At 39.2% G+C, this 18535-nt stretch overlaps 1 protein-coding gene across 1 annotated transcript in view; it reads right to left on the bottom strand.

Annotated features, from left to right (window-relative positions):
* PDK3 (pyruvate dehydrogenase kinase 3) overlaps nucleotides 1–18535 on the bottom strand; it is a 99358-nt gene that overhangs the window by 41109 nt on the left and 39714 nt on the right. The window contains exons 2-3 of the mRNA XM_081276460.1: nucleotides 7830–7971; nucleotides 2604–2675 (exon numbers count right to left, since the gene is read on the bottom strand). Coding sequence (XP_081132586.1) covers nucleotides 2604–2675; nucleotides 7830–7971 — 214 coding nt within the window. The remainder of the gene's footprint in view (nucleotides 1–2603; nucleotides 2676–7829; nucleotides 7972–18535) is intronic.

Below are 18535 nucleotides of genomic sequence, written 5' to 3'. Positions count from 1 at the left end.
CAAATTGCATGACATACCTATAGAAGGACTAGGAATATGAATAGTCAAGTATCACGTAATAATGTTTCAGACAATGACAAATTGCACACAGTGGTAGTCCCATAAGATTATATCACCTAGCAATGTCATAATCATCTTAGTTTGTGTAAGTAGACTCTATGATATTTGCACAAAGATAAAATCATCCCAATGATGGATTTCTCTTTTTTAAAAAATATTTTTTAGTTGTTGTTTGACCTTTTTTTTTAAAAAAAAAATTATTTATATGTGGTGCTGAGAACTGAACCCAGTGCCTCACACATGCCCAGCAAGTGCACTACTGCTGAGCCCCAGCCCCAGATTTCTCTTAATGTATCCCTGTCATTATGCAATGCACAACCATATTATGAAACTAATAATGGTATATATCTGTTATGTAGACACTTACTTTTGTAAAAAAATATTTTATACATACAAAAATATGCATGCTTAGGAAAAAGCATGGACAGAAGGAAAATGTTAACAGTAGTTGTCTCCTCCTAGTGGAAATTTGGAACATTTTTTTTTACTTGTCTGAATAGTCTTATTTTTTTCAATGATGAAAGATCTTACATACATACAATGACAGTAAAGATGAATGAATAAATTCTTAAATTAGGACACAAATATTTATAAGAAATTTTACAATGGACAATTTGTCCTTATACAATACTCTTTCCAATGTATATATAAATTAAATTAAAACTTCCTAAAGTGAAACAGTTAATTAATTATAGTAGTATTTCAATGTATCTGAAGGGAGGAGACATATGACAATGGTTCAATTCTCAGAATACTTTCTCAATCTTCCATGTTCTTCTAAACTCTATTATTATGATAAACATGCTTGTCCTCTAAGCTACTTTGACTTTACTAACATGATTTCCCTGCTGGCAATCTCAAATAACCTCCCACTGAACAGAAAAGGCTACATTCACAGTGGCCATTTACAAAGCAGGCCTGTGTCCATAAATTACATCTGACTGTTAACCTCTTCCAGAAACTAAGACAGGAGTCCAGAAAAACACAGCAGAAATTTAGTTCTGTGTTCTTCCACAAATCTACATCCTCAAATTTGGAGCTGGAAAGGCCAGACCTAATTTTTGGGACATTAGCCAAACAGTCATCAGCTAATGACTTTTGAGAAAACGAAGCTCCAGCATTCTACTCATTTATTATCAATCAACACATTAAATCAAGGAAACCACTGCATCCACATTTCACAGATCCATTAGACAAAACACCTACTGAAGAATAAAATCGGTCAGGGACAGACATGGTAGAACATACCTGTAATCCCAGCAACTAGGGAGGCTGAGGCAGGAAGATTGCAAGTTCAAAGTCAGCCTCGGCAACTTAGTGAGGCCCTAAGCAACTAAGCAAGACCTTGTCTTTAAATAAAATATAAAAAAGGCCTGGAGATGTGGTTCAATGGTCAAGCCCCCATGGCTCAATCCCTGGTACCAAAAAATAAATAAAAATATAACTGATCAGAGATTCTTCTCTTTCATATCTTAATTTACAATTACCTTGAGCTAGCTAATTATGGCTCAAACAGCAGTTCTAGCAGTATGGTATACTATAAAGAAGAGTGTACAGGGAAAATAGGTTCAACTCTGCTAAGAACTGTCACAATCTTGGGCAAGTCATTTCATATCCCTGACCTCAGTTTCCTTATCTGGGAATTCAGAGGTCTGTGTTAAATACCTCCTAAGTTTGTTGATATAATGTGGTGTTTCTATAGTCCTTTTCATGACACACCTGAGATAGATGCCTGTCTCACAACTATGTGAATTAGGTTTATACTTAGAAATTGCTCAGCAAAACAGACTTGCCATGTGCATTCACTTGTATATACATAAAACAGGAAGAAATTAATGTGAAGGAGATTGCAATTTCTCTTGGAGAAAAACACATTCACATCTAGGGTTAATGTTTCTTGGTTAAGTAAAAATGAAAATGTGAAATACTTTCCATCAGCATGAGAACTTAGTAGTCTTTGTGTGTAATGACAACAACAGAATTCAGGTTGTTATATAAAAAGCACATTCTTGCCAGGTGAAGAGGCCCTAAACAACTTACTGAGACCCTATCTCAAAATAAAATATAAAAAGGTCTGGGGATGTGGGTCAGTGTTGTGCCCCTAGGTTCAATTACCCATATGAAAAAAAGTACATTCTTTTTTTGCTTGTCTAAAATACAGTTTGTGGGTTCAAATATAATATCCCATTGAATTTTTTTAAAAAGACTGGATAGATGATTCATGTATATATGAAGGTCACTGCATTCTTAAAACTACCACTAGATGGAACATTTACTGCAATGTTTAGAGTTAATACTCAGTTCACCTTGATTAAATGTATTAAGAATTGGGTCATGAAGCATTAATTTGAAGGGTCATTATTCTTTGTGCACTATGTTAAATTCTTAACTCAAAAATTTCAAAAAAGTCAACCTTGAGCCATTAGCCACTAAGAAAACTAGTGCAAATTGTATTTCTTGGGTCTTAATGGCAGGAGTTCCATTTACCAAAATATCTTTTTACCTAGATACTTTTTCTTTCAGTTAAGTGGTAGCATACTTACTTATCTAAAACTTGTGGGTCTTCAGGGCTCTTATTTTCATATTCTAAAAGTTCAAGAAAACTCTGCATGTACCTAAAAAAAGAAGAAGAGTTGCTGTTAGTTGCCTACCAGATGGCCATTCCTCCTTTCCCTCTTCCCAAAAGCACTCCAAAATTTCATTCAGATTTCATTCCATCCCCACATGCAGCTTAAGTGCTTCAAGAAAAGCTGATGCCTCCAAAACTTATACACGTTTTTCTCTGGATAATCCTATTGCTTTTGCTACTGATTATTAATTAGTTCAACAGTTAGGTCTAAGCCTATGCTGTGCATTCCCCTCAAAACAGGGACTAGCTCAGGAATGAGCATACTGCCTCAATTCACGCAAATAAAAAGAGAGAGAAACCTTGCTGGAGGTCTCTAAGAAAGAAATCAACTTGCTTTGCTTTTATATAATGTGCTATGGGGATGTTAAGTCTGGAACTGTGTAGCTATTCTGCCAGCAGTAGGAAATCCAACCTGAAAACAAAGCTAACATTTTCAAAAGCAGGGCCTTGATAGCCTCATGAATCTCTGATTCAAACCAAGTCCAAAAGCTTATCCTTTGGTTGGATCTTTACACAAGCCAGGTTCAGCTTCATTTTTTGCTATTACAAGTATATCCTAACTGATATTTTACAGCTTGACTAAAAACATGCATATAAATTTTAAGAAGCACCTGAGTGACACTCAAGTACACACCAAGAATTTAGAAACTAGAAGTAAAAAAAAAGATTCCTTCTCCAAGTGAAATTCATTTCATCAACCTGTAATGGAGGAATATATCTTAGGTCCTCAGAAACTGCTTCTGCATTAAGAATGGCTGCATATTTCAGTAAGGGCCAGTACAATAAAAATGTGTACAACATTAAGATCTGGAACACACAGATAAATGGGATTCAGAGAGGCACATCAGTGTGGCAGTTATATCTGTCCCAAACTGGATGGATCTAGTAGGGATTCAGATATTCCAATTAGAGGTGTATGATCATGGCTTTGGTACTTAACATATCCTGAAATAATTATCCCTTCATTCTAATAATTTCTAACAATTAATTACCACTAATCCTATTATAGAGGATTAGAACATTTAAGTGACTAAAAATGACATATGCATATAAGCAGGAATGACATTTAATTCATCAGCCTCGCACGAACTTTGTGATAATGTATCTGATACTAAAGGGCAGTCATCTCCATGTGTATTTTTAAAAAGTTTCTGAGTAGATAAGGCCAGGTAAGAGATATTAAAATCATTAGGTCAAGACACCCTGAGAAGTCAAAGTTGGTCAGCTCCAGGAACGTCCTTTGTCCTGCCACATGCAAGGGAATTTTGGCAGGCCTCCTGTCTTTTCCAAAGGGGATAGTCTTTTTTTTTTTTTAAAGAGAGAGAGAGGAGAGAGGAGAGAGGGAGAGAGGGAGAGAGGGAGAGAGGGAGAGAGGGGGAGAGAGAGAGAGAGAGAGAGAGAGAGAGAGAGAGAGAGAGAGAGAGAGAAATTTTAATATTTATTTTTTAGTTCTCGGCGGACACAACATCTTTGTTGGTATGTGGTGCTGAGGATCGAACCCGGGCCGCACGCATGCCAGGCGAGCGCGCCACCACTTGAGCCACATCCCCAGCCAAAGGGGATAGTCTTTTAAAGAGTAAAGTCATATATGGAGAGGAATCAAAGATTATGCTAAGATTCCCAGCCTAAAAACCAAAATAGCAAGAACAACACACTGTGGCTCAGCATGGGGACAATTTGTTATAAATAAAGTTTGTTTTTAAAAACAAATGACAACAACACACAAATATGTGATCCTGAACTGAATTCCTAAATCAGGAGGGGAGACTGCTAAAAAAAAGGTGCACTATTACAAGTTCTACATATTAGGAATTATTACTGTATCAATTTTAAAGTTCCTGAATGTGATGACCATATTCTAGTTTTCTGAGAGTTATTCCCAGGACATATATGCCAAAGTATTTAGGAGCAAAGGGACATGATATCTATCTTAATCCAAATGGTTCAGGAAAAAAATGTATGTGTACAATATGGCAATCATTAAAAAAATCATAGAACAACAAATTCCATCAGTATGCACAACTATAATGCACCAATTTAAAAAAAGTGGAAAAAATAAAATAATAAAGTTTGGTTAAAAAAGAATACAAAAAAATCAGAGAGAGACTATCCAAAGAATAATGATGCTTATTTGGGAACAGCATTACAATGGCAATAGCAGAGCCTGGCAATGGGAATACATTTTAGTAAGCTATGATGAATTCAAAGGAGTTGAAGGGCAAGGGGAAGCTTTTAAAGACAAAAAAATGAAGATGATTACATCAGATTTTCAAACAATAATCCTTGGCCATGATGGTTAGCAAGACTTGCATCAGTATGAGGTTAAACAGTTGCTAGGGAGATGTCCTTAGAGAAGTATTTTTTTGTATAAGGTTGTGGTGGACTCTGTATAAGCTTATGGTTCTGGCAGTCTTTTGTGGTAGTTACTATCAGGCACTCACACATAAGAACCCTTTCTTTATAACCTACTAGCCTTATTTATTTTTGTTAAGGTTGTTACAAGTGACTATTTTGATTCTGAGAACTTTTATATTTCTTTCACATACACATATGTGTGTACCATACATATGCACATGCACACACACATATGGAGACAGAGTATGAATATGAATCACAATGGTAGAACAAATGTGTCCAAATGTTAATAATCAATGAATCCGAGCGAAGGCATATGGGAATTCTTTCTAATAGTCTTGCAACTCTTAGGTAGGAAATTATTTCAAAATATAATGTTAAAGGAACAAAAAGGACAAAATGGCATGTATGTGTTTGAAAGAGATATGGAAAAAGAACGGTGGAGAGACCAAAAAAAAAAAAAAAAGGAGTTGATGCACTAATTTGTTTGAGTTCTATACTCTGCTGGTGTGGTGTGCCGGTGTATAACACAAAAATACATCGTGTATTTGTTCCCAGTTCCTAGTACACTTCTAAAATCCTTAGAATTTCCTGAATGATAGGAGTATCTTGTTCATCAAAAGCCCCTTTTAAACACACCTGAGTTTATGCTAATGAGATTGACTGAGAGTAAGGTGCCTAGCTAGCCTCAGGATAGGGCTGGTTACCAAAAAATTCACCTTCACCTCTAGGGGTGGGAACAGCCAGGAGATTAAGCTCTATAAAAACTCTTGAAGGGAAAGATTCTGAAAGCCCCTAGGTTGTTGTGTTGGGAGGATGTTGAACCCAGAGAGAGCTCGGAAGCCATACACACTCCCACTTAGCCCTACATATTTCTTCCATTTGGCTATTCCTGGGTTGTGCTTTTTACAATAGACCTGTAAACAGTAAGCAAAGTACCTTTCTCAGTTCTGTGAGCCATTCTAGCAAATTATCAAACCTAAAAAGAGAGCTGTGGAAACTCAATTTACAGTCAGCCTGTAAAAAGCAAAGGTGGCCCAGGGAGTTGCAACTGGTGTCTGAAGTAGGTGTCAGTCTTGAGGGACTGAGCTTTTAAGTTGTGGGGTCTGTGAAAACTTCAGGTACTTAATACCAGAATTGAATTGAATTGTTGAACACCCATCTGGTGTCTGAAGAATCAAAGAATTACTTATTAGTACTGGAATACACTACAGAGCCAGCAATTCACTTGGAAGCCACTGAAGTAACTACCACAAAAGTAATAGAAAATGCTTGACCATCATCACCAACCAGATCTGGGAACTTGACCTTGCTTACCTAGAATGCTGGAAGAGCTCTAATAATTATCTTGAGGCAATAAAGAAGCCTCATGCAAACTAGTCAGGAGCTGTTGCTTTTTGGGGAAAGGGAATGACACTATAACTCTAATACCATCCAATATAGTGCTTCTCAGGTGACTCATTCTTAGCCCTAAGAATTTATTACATTATTATTATTATTACTATTGAGAAATGACTGCTGAATGTGCATTCTCTTTCAGTAGCCTGGCCTCCATGAACCCTCTAAATGCAAACTAATTACTGGTTCCATTTTCCTTGTATTTGTCCACAGCATTCCCTTCTCTTAAGATGCTATCCCAGTCACCTTACTGGTCAACTCCACCCCCATCAAGGTCAGTTAAAGACCACAGTGAGCAGTTTTTGCCCCTCCTCTGTGTTACCACCACACTGTGTCTGCCCCAAGAGCACTTAAGCCATTTGGCCTCACAAACTCCAAACTCCTCCACCTTTCTCCAGGGACTTCTACCTTGCTTTTACAACACAGAGTAGAACTGTGAATGTTTATCAAATATATGCAAACTCCTTTCTAAAAACACACCACCTTCCATTATTCTACCATTCACTTATCACCTGCTCTTACATTATACCATTCACTTATCTCACTCTGCTTACCTAGTAGGGAGTTTCATCACAAATTCAACTTCCTCAATTAATAACATCTGTTTTATGCATCAGAGCTATATCTGATTTAATTCTCTTGTTGGGGGGGGGGTACTAGGGATTGAACCCAGAGGCTCTTTACTATTGGCCACATCCCAAGCCCTTCATATCTTTTTAAGACAGGGTCTCACTAAGTTGCTTGGGGCCTTGCTAAATTTTAAGGCTGGCCACAAAATTTTGATTCTCCTGTGTCAGCCTTTGATGTTGCTGGGATTACAGGCATGTGCTATATCTGATTTAACTTGAAGTTATAGTCTGTTAAGATTTTTCATACTTTTCATTGGGCAAATGAAGCACAACGTGGAGCTGATATTTTTCCAATCTGAGGTTCCCCTTTAAATAACTTCACATATTCTCCAAGAAGCACTGCCTTAAAGGAACTTAGTTAAAAGGAAAATAAAAGCAGCAAAGCTTAAACTTGATAAATGTGGGAAACATCTTCCTATCTGAAGGAAGGCAGGTCCATTCTCACAGGCTACTACCTTGCTACTCCTTTATATTGTTCTCTACTTTCCTTTTTTTCAATGAGCAATCACATCTATAAGCAGAACAATTAGATTTGAAAAGTCAAGAAAGTATCTATTATGCCTTAGAAATATTTTTTAAAGCTACTTTAAATTGAACAGTTCAAAAAGAACCCATCTTTTAAGGACATGGAAAACCCAGCTACCCTGAATGACTCATTCCCACATGGGCAGTATGTGCACTTTTATGGAGAATGGTTCCAAAGCCAAATGTTCATAGCATTGTGGGAAGATTCATTTCAAGCCACATTATTTACTTACCAACTCTGAACCAATCCCACTGAAGGGCGGTTCAGTAAGTTATCTGGCAGAAGATTAACTTCTCTCATAGTGTTAGCCAGTCGAACAGGAAGTTCCTTTCGTAGAAACATGTATGAAGTTTTCTCACATGCATTATCTCTCCCTATTAAGAGATAAAAATGTTCCATGATTTTACAACTTAATAAATGAAGAAATAAAGTGTTTTCATGGTAACACAGTTATTACTAGTCAGAAAGGAAAGGTTAAATAATCCTGCAGTCTCTAGTTAAAATTTTATCCTCTGAAATAGTTAGTTTAAGAAAATAACTTAATTAGAAGAGAAAAAGAGCATTTATTCCATGAAGTAACCTTGAAAACAGTTTTTTTTTCTTAAAATAAGTAAGTTCCTAGTGTTACCAGCAGCAATATAAAAGTGACCTGGGATATAATGTGAACTTGTTTTCAAATAAACACTGTGGGAAAACTGCCAAGTACAAAAGTAGTAGAACATGTAAATCTATTGCTGTTTACATAGGGGATTACAGGAGACAACAAATCCATTCATTCTATGAATGTTCACCTACTGTGTGCCAACTGTTTCCTAAGATTTTCTTTAAATTTGTTTCTTCAGAAACCATAGCACTATCACTCTGGAAAGTAGCCACAGACTCAGGAGGCTCTGTGATTCTAAATGTGGGACTCTGAAACAAAGGGCTCACGTGTGTCAGAGAAACCAGCTCATGATGTTCCCATGGGCACAGGAGTCTGCAATGGCATGTCAAAAAAAATGGGAAGACACAGTGTTGATAATAAACAAAGAGGCTGACAGTAGAATGAATCAAGCATTACTTCCCTATGTTCATATATGAATACATGACCAGTGTAATTCCACATCATGTACAATCACAGAATGGGAAATTATACTCCATGTATGCATAATATATCAAAATGCATTCTACTGTCATATATAACTAAAAAGAACCAAAAAAAAACAAAAAAAACAAAGAGGTTAATGAATTAAGTCAGGCACAGAAAGACAAATACTATATGATCTCATTCATATGTGGAGTCTAAAAAAATTAATCTCATAGAAGTTGAGAGTAAAATGATGGTTATCAGAGGCTGAGGAGAGTCACATAGAGGGAGGAATGAAAAAGTTGATCAATGGATTGTAAGTTACAGTTAGACATTCTGGTGTGCTATTGCAAAGCAGGGTGACTACAGATAATGATAAATTCTACATTTCAAAAAGTTAAAAGAAATTTTATTTATTTTTTTAATGAACATGATACCTTCATTTTATTTATTTTTATGTGGTGCTGAGAATCAAACCCTGTGCCTCACGCATGCTAGACAAGCACTCTACCACTAAGCTATAACCCCAGCCCCCAAAAGAAAGGATTTTGAAAGTTTCACCATAAAGGCTGAGGTTGTGGCTCAGCAGTAGAGTGCTGGCTTAGCACGTTTGAAGCCCTGAGTTCAATACTCAGCACCCACATAAAAATAAATAAACAAAATAAAGGTATTAAAAAATACAGGTATGGTATCCAACTACAACTAAAAAGTTAAAAAAAGGATGTTTGAGGAGATAGATGTGTTTACCCTGATTTACACAATGTATACATGCACTGAAACATCACATGGTGCCCCATTAATATGTATGGTTTAATGTTTTCATGTATCAGTTAAAATATAAAATAATAAATTAAGGAGTCTTCTACAGGTTACTTTAAGCTGGTTATGCAAAACACTAACAAAAATAGGGCACAAGGAAAGAAAAGGTGCCCCAGTCACTCTCACCTGCTGCATGTGGTTAGAGTAGTTCTAGGACTAGCCTTGCCTATAAACCTGGTATAAACTCAATGATGGCTATAGGACAGAGGGCATGATAGAAAGGACAAAAGTTTGGGGGATAAAAATATCCTCTAGTTCCAACTCCTCCATCCTGGTGTTGGGAAACCTTTGCTAAACTGCTTCTTCATCATTCCTCTGAATTTCATCTGCCTTAATTTGTAAAACAGGGATCAAACTTCCTAAAAACTAAATGTTATACCATGAGTGGAGCCTGAGATGGAGCATGTGACCAATAAACCCTGGTGCTTCTCCTGCTTTCCTTGATACTTTATGGGTCCATCCAATCTCCCTCACACTAGCTAGGCCCCCACATGCTCCATATTCCCTGGAAGCTGTTCTGAAATGAACAACATCAGAGAGAAGCAGAGCCTATCGAACAATTTTCATCTTCAAATTCTCCTTATTCATCCCTACATGATAAAGGCAGCAAATGAGAGATTCAGAAGACAAATTTTCTTCCAGTTATATTCTACTTGAAGTAGAAGAACCCACTTTAAGAAAAATTTTTTTAGTTATAGATGGACATAATACTTTTATTTTTATGTGGTGCTAACAATCAACCCAGTGCTTTATACCTGCCAGGCAAGTGCTCTACCACTGAGCCACAATCCCAGCCCAAAAGAACCCACTCTTGAAAGTCATCTCCAGAATCTTTCCTCCTGACCCCAGACCCAGACCCCTTCTTCATTTTCAAAAAAGTCAGAATGAATGATTACAGTCTTAAATAATCCATCCCTCATTTCCTTCATTCTGAGTATACTGAAGTGTTGAGAGCCACAGCCAAAGTGGCCCCAGCAAACTTTCAGACTGCCAGCTGATGATTGGCTGACAGCGGCCCTAGCAACATCTAGCTGATTGGCTCCTCTGTGGTGATGCTCATTGGGCTGTTTCCCTGCCCTTTCAGACCACGGAGCTGCTCATTGGGGGACTTCTTTGGCTCCGCCCACGCAACCCAGCCAATCGGCCTCAAGAGCAGGAGGATTGTGGGAGGTGAAGAGGCTTGTGGTTTTGGGGGAGAGGCTTGTGGAAAGCCGGTGGTGGCAGTTAGGCTCTGAGGGTTTTTCCTGAGGAGCTGTTTTGTTTGGCGTGTGTGGTTCTAAAAATAAAGTTAGTTTCTTTTGACAAGTGGCTCCTGATTGTGCCCAGCCAGACTGTGGCATTTGGTGGGCTGCATGGGGAATGACTGAGGGTAAGTGAACTGCTCGCCCCTGAGGGCAGGGCGAGAGGATGGGTAGCCATTTTAAGATTCTTCTTTTGTTTTGCTTCACTTTTAAGTTGCCTGTCCCTGGAGATGGGTGAGACGGAAGAAAAACCGCTCACATCTGAGGAAAAACAAACTATTTGTGTCTGAGGAACAGATAGGGAGAAAGGACGGATGGACATTTCAGTCCCAGGAGATGAGTGAGACGGAAGAAAAACCACTCACATCTGAGGAAAAACTATTTGCGTCTGAGGAACAGATAGGGAGAAAGGACGGATGGACATTTCAGGAGGATAGAAAGGCTATAATGATTTTTTGTTGTTCCATTTTTATTTCATTCTGTCTCGGTTTTGTTTGGTGTTATCTTGTTGGGTTGTATTATAGTAGAAATATGGGATCAGAAATTAGTAAAAAAACAAACCGAAAGAGTGTTAAGTAAATTGTTAGAGGAAGGAGGCATCCCAGTAAAATCAAGGGTAGTCAGGGCATACATTGATACAATACAAAAATGTAGCCCATGGCTTTTTAAGGAGGAGTTATTAAATATATCACAATGGAACCATCATGGTGAAGATTTAAAAAGAGTAGAAAAGAAAAGCCCAGGAACTCTGCCAGTTGGCACATTGACATTGTGGGCGTTGGTATCTGGTTTGCTTAGTCCAAAGCCTTCAGTTCAGACAATGTTAGAGGAAGGAGAAGACATATTGATTCAAGTAAAAGAGAAGGTCTCTCAAGTTAGTCAGACAGAGGAAAACATTCAAGTAAAAGAGAAGGTCTCTCAAGTTAATCAGACAGAGGAAAACATTCAAGTAAAAGAGAAGGTCTCTCGAACTAGTCAGACAGAGGAAGAAAGTTTAGAGCAGAAAAAGCCATCAGGGGAAAAGTTACAACAGGAGACTGCTACTAACACCTTTCTATCACCAGAGGGTGTAAGGGTCCAACCAACAGCGCCACCTCTACAGGAGACTGCTACTAACACCTTTCTATCACCAGAGGTGTCCAACCAACAACGCCACCTCCATATGCTGGGAGGCTCCCAACCCCGGCAGTTGATAGTTGGGATCCTGAGACAGGATCTCAAATATTAACATGCCCTGTATTTGAGGCAGGAGGGCAGCGAATTCACCATGCTTTAAATTTCAAAACATTGAAGCAGCTAAAAGAGGCTGTAACAACCTATGGTCCTCAAGCACCCTTCACTGTAAGCTTGGTCGAATCCATCAACAACTTGAACATGACACCAGCAGATTGGGCTATGCTTTCTTTAAATTTAGATTCTCGCCCCATGCTAAAACTAAATATTCAAGGACATGAATTTAATGGGCTACCGGATACAGGTGCAGACCTTAGCATCATCTCTCGTCAAGAATGGCCAAAACATTGGCCATTACAACAAGCCACTCAAACGCTTCGAGGCCTAGGAGTGGCGACTAATCCCCATAGAAGTGCAATGGTATTAGATTGGAAGGATCCTGAAGGATGTGAAGGAACTATACAACCATATGTATTGGATCATCTTCCCGTAAATTTATGGGGACGAGATGTCCAAGATCAATTAGGTTTGACATTAACAAATAACATCAACCAAAATGCACCCACTATTATGACTAGACAAGGTTTTAGGAAAGGAAAAAGATTAAAAAAACAAGAACAAGGTATAGCAGCACCAATACAAATAGATCAAGGAACAGACAGACATGGGCTGGATTTTCAGAAAGGGCCACTGAGACAATCAAAATTACTTGGAAATCAGAAAGACCACTATGGGTTCCTCAGTGGTCCCTGACTAAAGAAAAGATACAAGCAGCCCATGACCTGGTCAAACAACAATTAGCGGAAGGACATATACAACCTTCTGTATCTCCCCATAATACTCCCATTTTTGTCATCAAAAAGAAATCTGGTAAATGGAGATTATTGCAAGATTTAAGAGCCATTAATAATGAGATGGTTACTATGGGACCTGCTCAATCGGGGATTCCTCAATTGTCTGCTTTGCCAAAAACTTGGTATGTTTTAGTTACAGATATTAAAGATTGTTTTTTTTTCAATTCCAATTCATCCTGAGGATAGTCCATGTTTTGCATTTACTATCCCTGCACTGAATCATGAAGGTCCTGATCAGAGATATGAGTGGATATCCCCTCAAGGGATGGCTAACAGCCCAACTATGTGTCAAATTTATGTTAACAAAGTAATCCAGCCACTTAGAAATCAAAATCCTGAACTACAAATATTTCACTATATGGATGATGTATTATTAGCACACAAAGATAAAAACACATTGCTAGAATGTTATGCCACACTTACAATCCTATTAAAAAATTATAATCTAGAGATAGCAATAGATAAAGTACAATTAAATTTTCCAATTAATTATTTAGGAGTTCTATTATCTTCAACCATGGTCCGTCCACCAAAAATTCAAATACTAGTAGATCAACTCAAATCACTTAACGACTTTCAAAAGTTATTAGGAGACATAAATTGGATAAGGCCTTATCTAGGTATACCAACAGGAGAGTTGGGACCTTTATTTGATATCCTAAAAGGTCCATCAGATCCAAATTCACCCCGAATGTTAACGCCTTAAGCAAGAAAGGCATTAAAAATCATTGAAACATATATGGAAAATATGCATTTGGATAGAATTGATATAAGTTTGCCTTTATTATTTATTGTACTACCAGCAAAAAATATTCCTACAGGAGTATTTTGGCAAGAAGGTCCATTATTATGGATACATTTATCTTATTCTCCTAACACTATTCTTACTAGGTATCCTGAGGCTGTAGGACAATTAATACTCAAAGGAATAAAAGCAGCAAAGGGAGTGTTTGGAATTTCTCCCAATAAAATTATTACTCCATATACTATGAATCAAATTGATGAATTAGCTAATGAGTTAAATACTTGGGCAATAATCATGTGCAAATCTAATGTTTCATTTGATAACCACTTACCATCTAATCCTTTATTGTCTTTTTGGTCATCGCATCCTGTAATTTTTCCAAAAATGACAAGAAAAACACCTATCATGAATGCTCCAAATATATTCACTGATGGGTCAAATAATGGTACAGCAGCAATAGTTACACCTGATCAAACTTTTACATTTTTAGTGCCCAAACAATCAGCTCAAAAGGTAGAGCTTAATGCAGTATTACAAGCTTTTGTGATGTTTAAAAATTCTGTATTTAATTTATTTTCCGATAGTCAATATCCCTTGAAGATGCTGGTAGGATTTCCCCTTCCTCTACTGTTTTCTCTTTGCTTTCCACTATACAAAGTCTAATCTGGGACAGAAAAGATCCATTCTTTATAGGACATATCAGGGCACATACAGGATTGCCTGGAGCCCTTAGTTTGGGCAATGATTTAGCAGATAAAACTACACATGACATACATACTTTCTCTACACTAGAAGAAGCTATAAATTTTCATAAAAAGTTCCATGTCAATGCTAATACTTTACAAAAGCATTTTAAAATAACTAAGGAACAAGCTAGACAAATAATAAAACAATGTCAAAATTGTGTGACCTTTTTACCACAAGTTAATCTTGGAGTCAATCCTAGAGGACTGATACCCAACCATATTTGCAGATGGACGTCACACACTTGCCAGAATTTGGAAAATTAAAATATTTGCATGTTACAGTTGATACTTCTTCTGGATTTTTGATGGGCTCCCTTCATGCCGGAGAAAAAAACTAAAGATGTTATAGCTCATTGCTTACAAAATTTTGCCACTGTGGGCGTTCCAAAACAGTTAAAAACAGATAATGCCCCTGGTTATACTTCTACTTCTTTTAAACAATTTTGCTCAACATTTGGCATTACTCATATAACAGGAATCCCATACAATCCACAGGGACAAGGCATAGTTGAAAGAGCTCATCAAACTTTTAAAATGTGAATTAGCAAGCAGGGAGGAAAGTGGCTGCCATTCGGTGGAACCCCGCCGGCCAAGCCCGCACTGACCCCCGGGCTGAGTACAGGATTTCAGACGGGGAAGGAACCGATACAGTCCCGTCCCCCACAACGGAAACTCCACCAAGGCAATCAGTGGCCACCATCTTGGAGAGCTGAAGTATCCACCGCCACTCTCCGACAGACTGCAACAATAAAACAGGTCTGTGTCACTCAGCCCATCCTCCATACATCAGGGAATCCACATAAAACCTCTCCTAGGCTTTCCGGGGGAGGGAGTATCAGAGTGAGCCCGCATAAAGACTAGGGGAAAACTAGAGACACCTGACCTTCAACTCCCCCTCCCATCAGCAGCCAAAACGAAACCTGTCTAGCCAGCGCTGGGGGCGGGGCAAGCAGAAAAAAACAAATGATAGAGTGCCGGGAATCTCAATAGGCAATTGTGCGACCCTGGGGATCCGGGCTGACGGATTCGCCCGGCCTTCCCCTCGGCTACAGAAGGCGGGACGCTGCAGAGAAGCGATTAATTAGCAAGCAGGGAGGAAAGTGGCTGCGATTCAGTGGAACCCCGCCGGCCAAACCCGCACTGACCCCCGGGCTGAGTACGGGATTTCAGACGGGGAAGGAAGCGATACAGTCCCATCCCCCACAACGGAAACTCCACCAAGGCAATCAGCGGCCACCATCTTGGAGAGCTGAAGTATCCACCGCCACTCTCCGACAGACTGCAACAATAAAACAGGTCTGTGTCTCCTAGGCTCTCCTAGGCTTTCCGGGGCAGGGAGTATCAGAGTGAGCCCGCATAAAGACTAGGGGAAAACTAGAGACACCTGACCTTCAACTCCCCCTCCCATCAGCAGCCAAAACGAAACCTGTCTAGCCAGCGCTGGGGGAGGGGCAAGCAGAAAAAATCAAAACGATAGAGTTCCAGGGATCCCAATAGCCAATTGTGCGACCCCGGGGATCCGGGCTGACTGATTCGCCCGGCCTTCCCCACGGCTACAGAAGGCGGGGTGCCGCAGAGAAATAATTAGCAAGCAGGGAGAAAAGTGACTGCAATTCTGTGGAATCCTGCTGGATGAGCCCGCACTGACCCCCGGGCTGAGTACGGGATTTCAGAGGGGGAAGAAAGCGGTACAGTTCTATCGCCCACAACGGGAACAAAACAATAGAGTGCCGGGGTCCCCAAAAGACACCCTCCACACCCAACAAACGGCAGGTCCAGAGTACAGTTTGAACTGCCGAGAGCCATCACTCAGGGGAAATCTGGTCAAGCAGGAGAAACCAAAACTAGCAGGAGAAACTAGGGGACTAGAGGCCAGGCCCTCGCGACTGGGCGGCTGGAAACCGCAGGCCCGCCGGCAACAGTTCACCCACTGCCCGCGTAACTGGGCGGTAGGAGAACGCCCGTCCGCCGGCTACCAACCGCAGGACGCGTGCCTAGAGATCGCCCGCCCACCGGCGACAGCCGGCCCGCTGCCCGCGCGACTGGGTGGCTGAAATCCACTCCCCTGCCAGCGACCGATCACCCGCCCGCTGCCTGAGATACTGGGCGGCTGGAGACTGCCTGCCTGCCTCGACGGGGAGCTGAAACCAAACAGAGACAGTCCAGTCACACAGCCCCATTAGGACACCCCAGCAAGGAGCCTGGGGCCCGTCATAGCAGAGTAGTGACGTCACTGCAGCTCGGCCGTCGGAATTCCTTCCCAGCAAAATCCACGTTGGCAGGCACAGTTTAACAACACAAAGAAGAAATAACAGAGTAATACAGAACCAAAACAAATCTATAGAAGAGAGCAGAAACACGGCAATCAAATGGAAAGTAACGTGGACAACATGAGAAAACAAGGGAAAAAAGGAGTACAAACAATACAGGACAACTTAATTCTACAGGAGGACATAGAAACATCAGAAGCAGGGATAGGGAATGAACTCAAGGCCTACCTAACTCGAATGGAAAGGAATATTAGGGAAGAGATGAGACAGCAAGTCCAAGCAATAAAAATATATTTTGAAAACGAATTAAACAAACAAATTCAAATGGCAAAGAACAAGCTCTACCAGGAGATAGAGATCTTAAAAAAAATCAAACAATAATCCTAGAATTGCAGGAAAATATAAACCAAATTAAAAACTCAAATGAGAATATTACAAACAGACTTGATCAAGTAGAAGTCAGAACATCAGATAATGAAGACAAGGTTTATCAACTTGAAAAGAATATAGTCAACACAGAAAAGATGCTTAAATCCCATGAGCAATCTATTCAAGAGATATGGGATGTCATTAAAAAACCAAATATGAGGGTCGTCGGGATAGAAGAAGGCACAGAGACTCAAACCAAAGGAATGGACAGCATATTAAATGAAATAATTCTAGAAAACTTTCCAGAGATGAAAGATGAAATGGATTGCCAAATCCTGGAAGCCTACAGGACCCAAAACATTCAAAACCATAATAGACCAACTCCAAGACATATAATTATGAAGATAGCCAATGTACAGAACAAGGAGAGAATATTAAAAGCTACGAGAGAAAAGAGGCAGATTACATTCAGGGGTAAACCAATTAGGTTAACGATTGATTTCTCATCACAGACTTTGAAAGCGAGAAGATCCTGGAACAATGTATTTCAAACGCTGAAAAATAATGGATTCCAACCAAGAATACTGTATCCTGTAAAATTAAGCTTCAGATTTGACAATGAAATTAAAATCTTTCACGATAAACAAAAGCTAAAAGAATTCACAGCAAAAAAAAAAAAACAGCACTGCAAAGCATTTTGAGCAAAATACTACAAGAAGAGGAATTGAAAAATAGTGCCCAAAACTAACAGCAGGAGGTATCTCAATAAAGGGGGAGGAAAATAACCAAAAAGTAAAACCAGCCAAACTAAAATAAATAAAGAAAGAAGCATGACTGGAAGTACAAATCATATCTCAATTGTAACCTTAAATGTTAATGGCCTAAACTCACCAATCAAGAGACATAGGCTAGTAACCTGGATCAAAAAAACAAATCCAACAATATGCTGCCTTCAAGAGACTCATATGATAGGAAAAGACATACACAGGCTGAAGGTAAAAGGTTGGGAAAAATCATACCACTCACATGGCCCTCGGAAGCAAGCAGGAGTGGCCACACTCATATCAAATAAAATCAACTTTAAACCTAAGTTAATCAAGAAGGATAAAGAAGGACACTATATCCTGTTAAAAGGAACCATCCACCAACAAGAGATAACAATTATCAATTTGTATGCACCAAACAATGGAGCTGCAACGTTCATAAAACAAACTCTCCTCAAGTTCAAGAGTCAAATAGACCACAACACAATAATTATGGGTGACTTCAACACACCGCTCTCGCCATTAGACAGATCCTCTAGACAAAAACTGAATAAAGAAACTACAGAACTCAACAGCACAATCAATAACCTAGACTTAACCGACATATACAGAATATATCAACCATCATCAAGTGGATACACGTTCTTCTCAGCAGCACATGGATCCTACTCAAAGATAGACCATATATTATGCCATAAGGCAACGCTTAGTAAATATAAAGGTGTGGAGATAATACCATGCACGATATCTGATCACAATGGAATGAAATTGGAAATCAATGATAAAAGAAGGAAGGGAAAATCCTACATCACATGGAAAATGAACAATATGTTACTGAATGATCAATGGGTTACAGAAGACATAAAGGAGGAGATGAAAAAATTCTTAGAG

This window comes from Spermophilus citellus (genome assembly GCF_964194105.1).
Source record: "Spermophilus citellus genome assembly, chromosome: X".
Lineage (NCBI taxonomy): Eukaryota > Metazoa > Chordata > Mammalia > Rodentia > Sciuridae > Spermophilus > Spermophilus citellus.
Note: the sequence above shows the minus strand (reverse complement) of the source record. Positions and strands in the feature narration are given on the sequence as shown.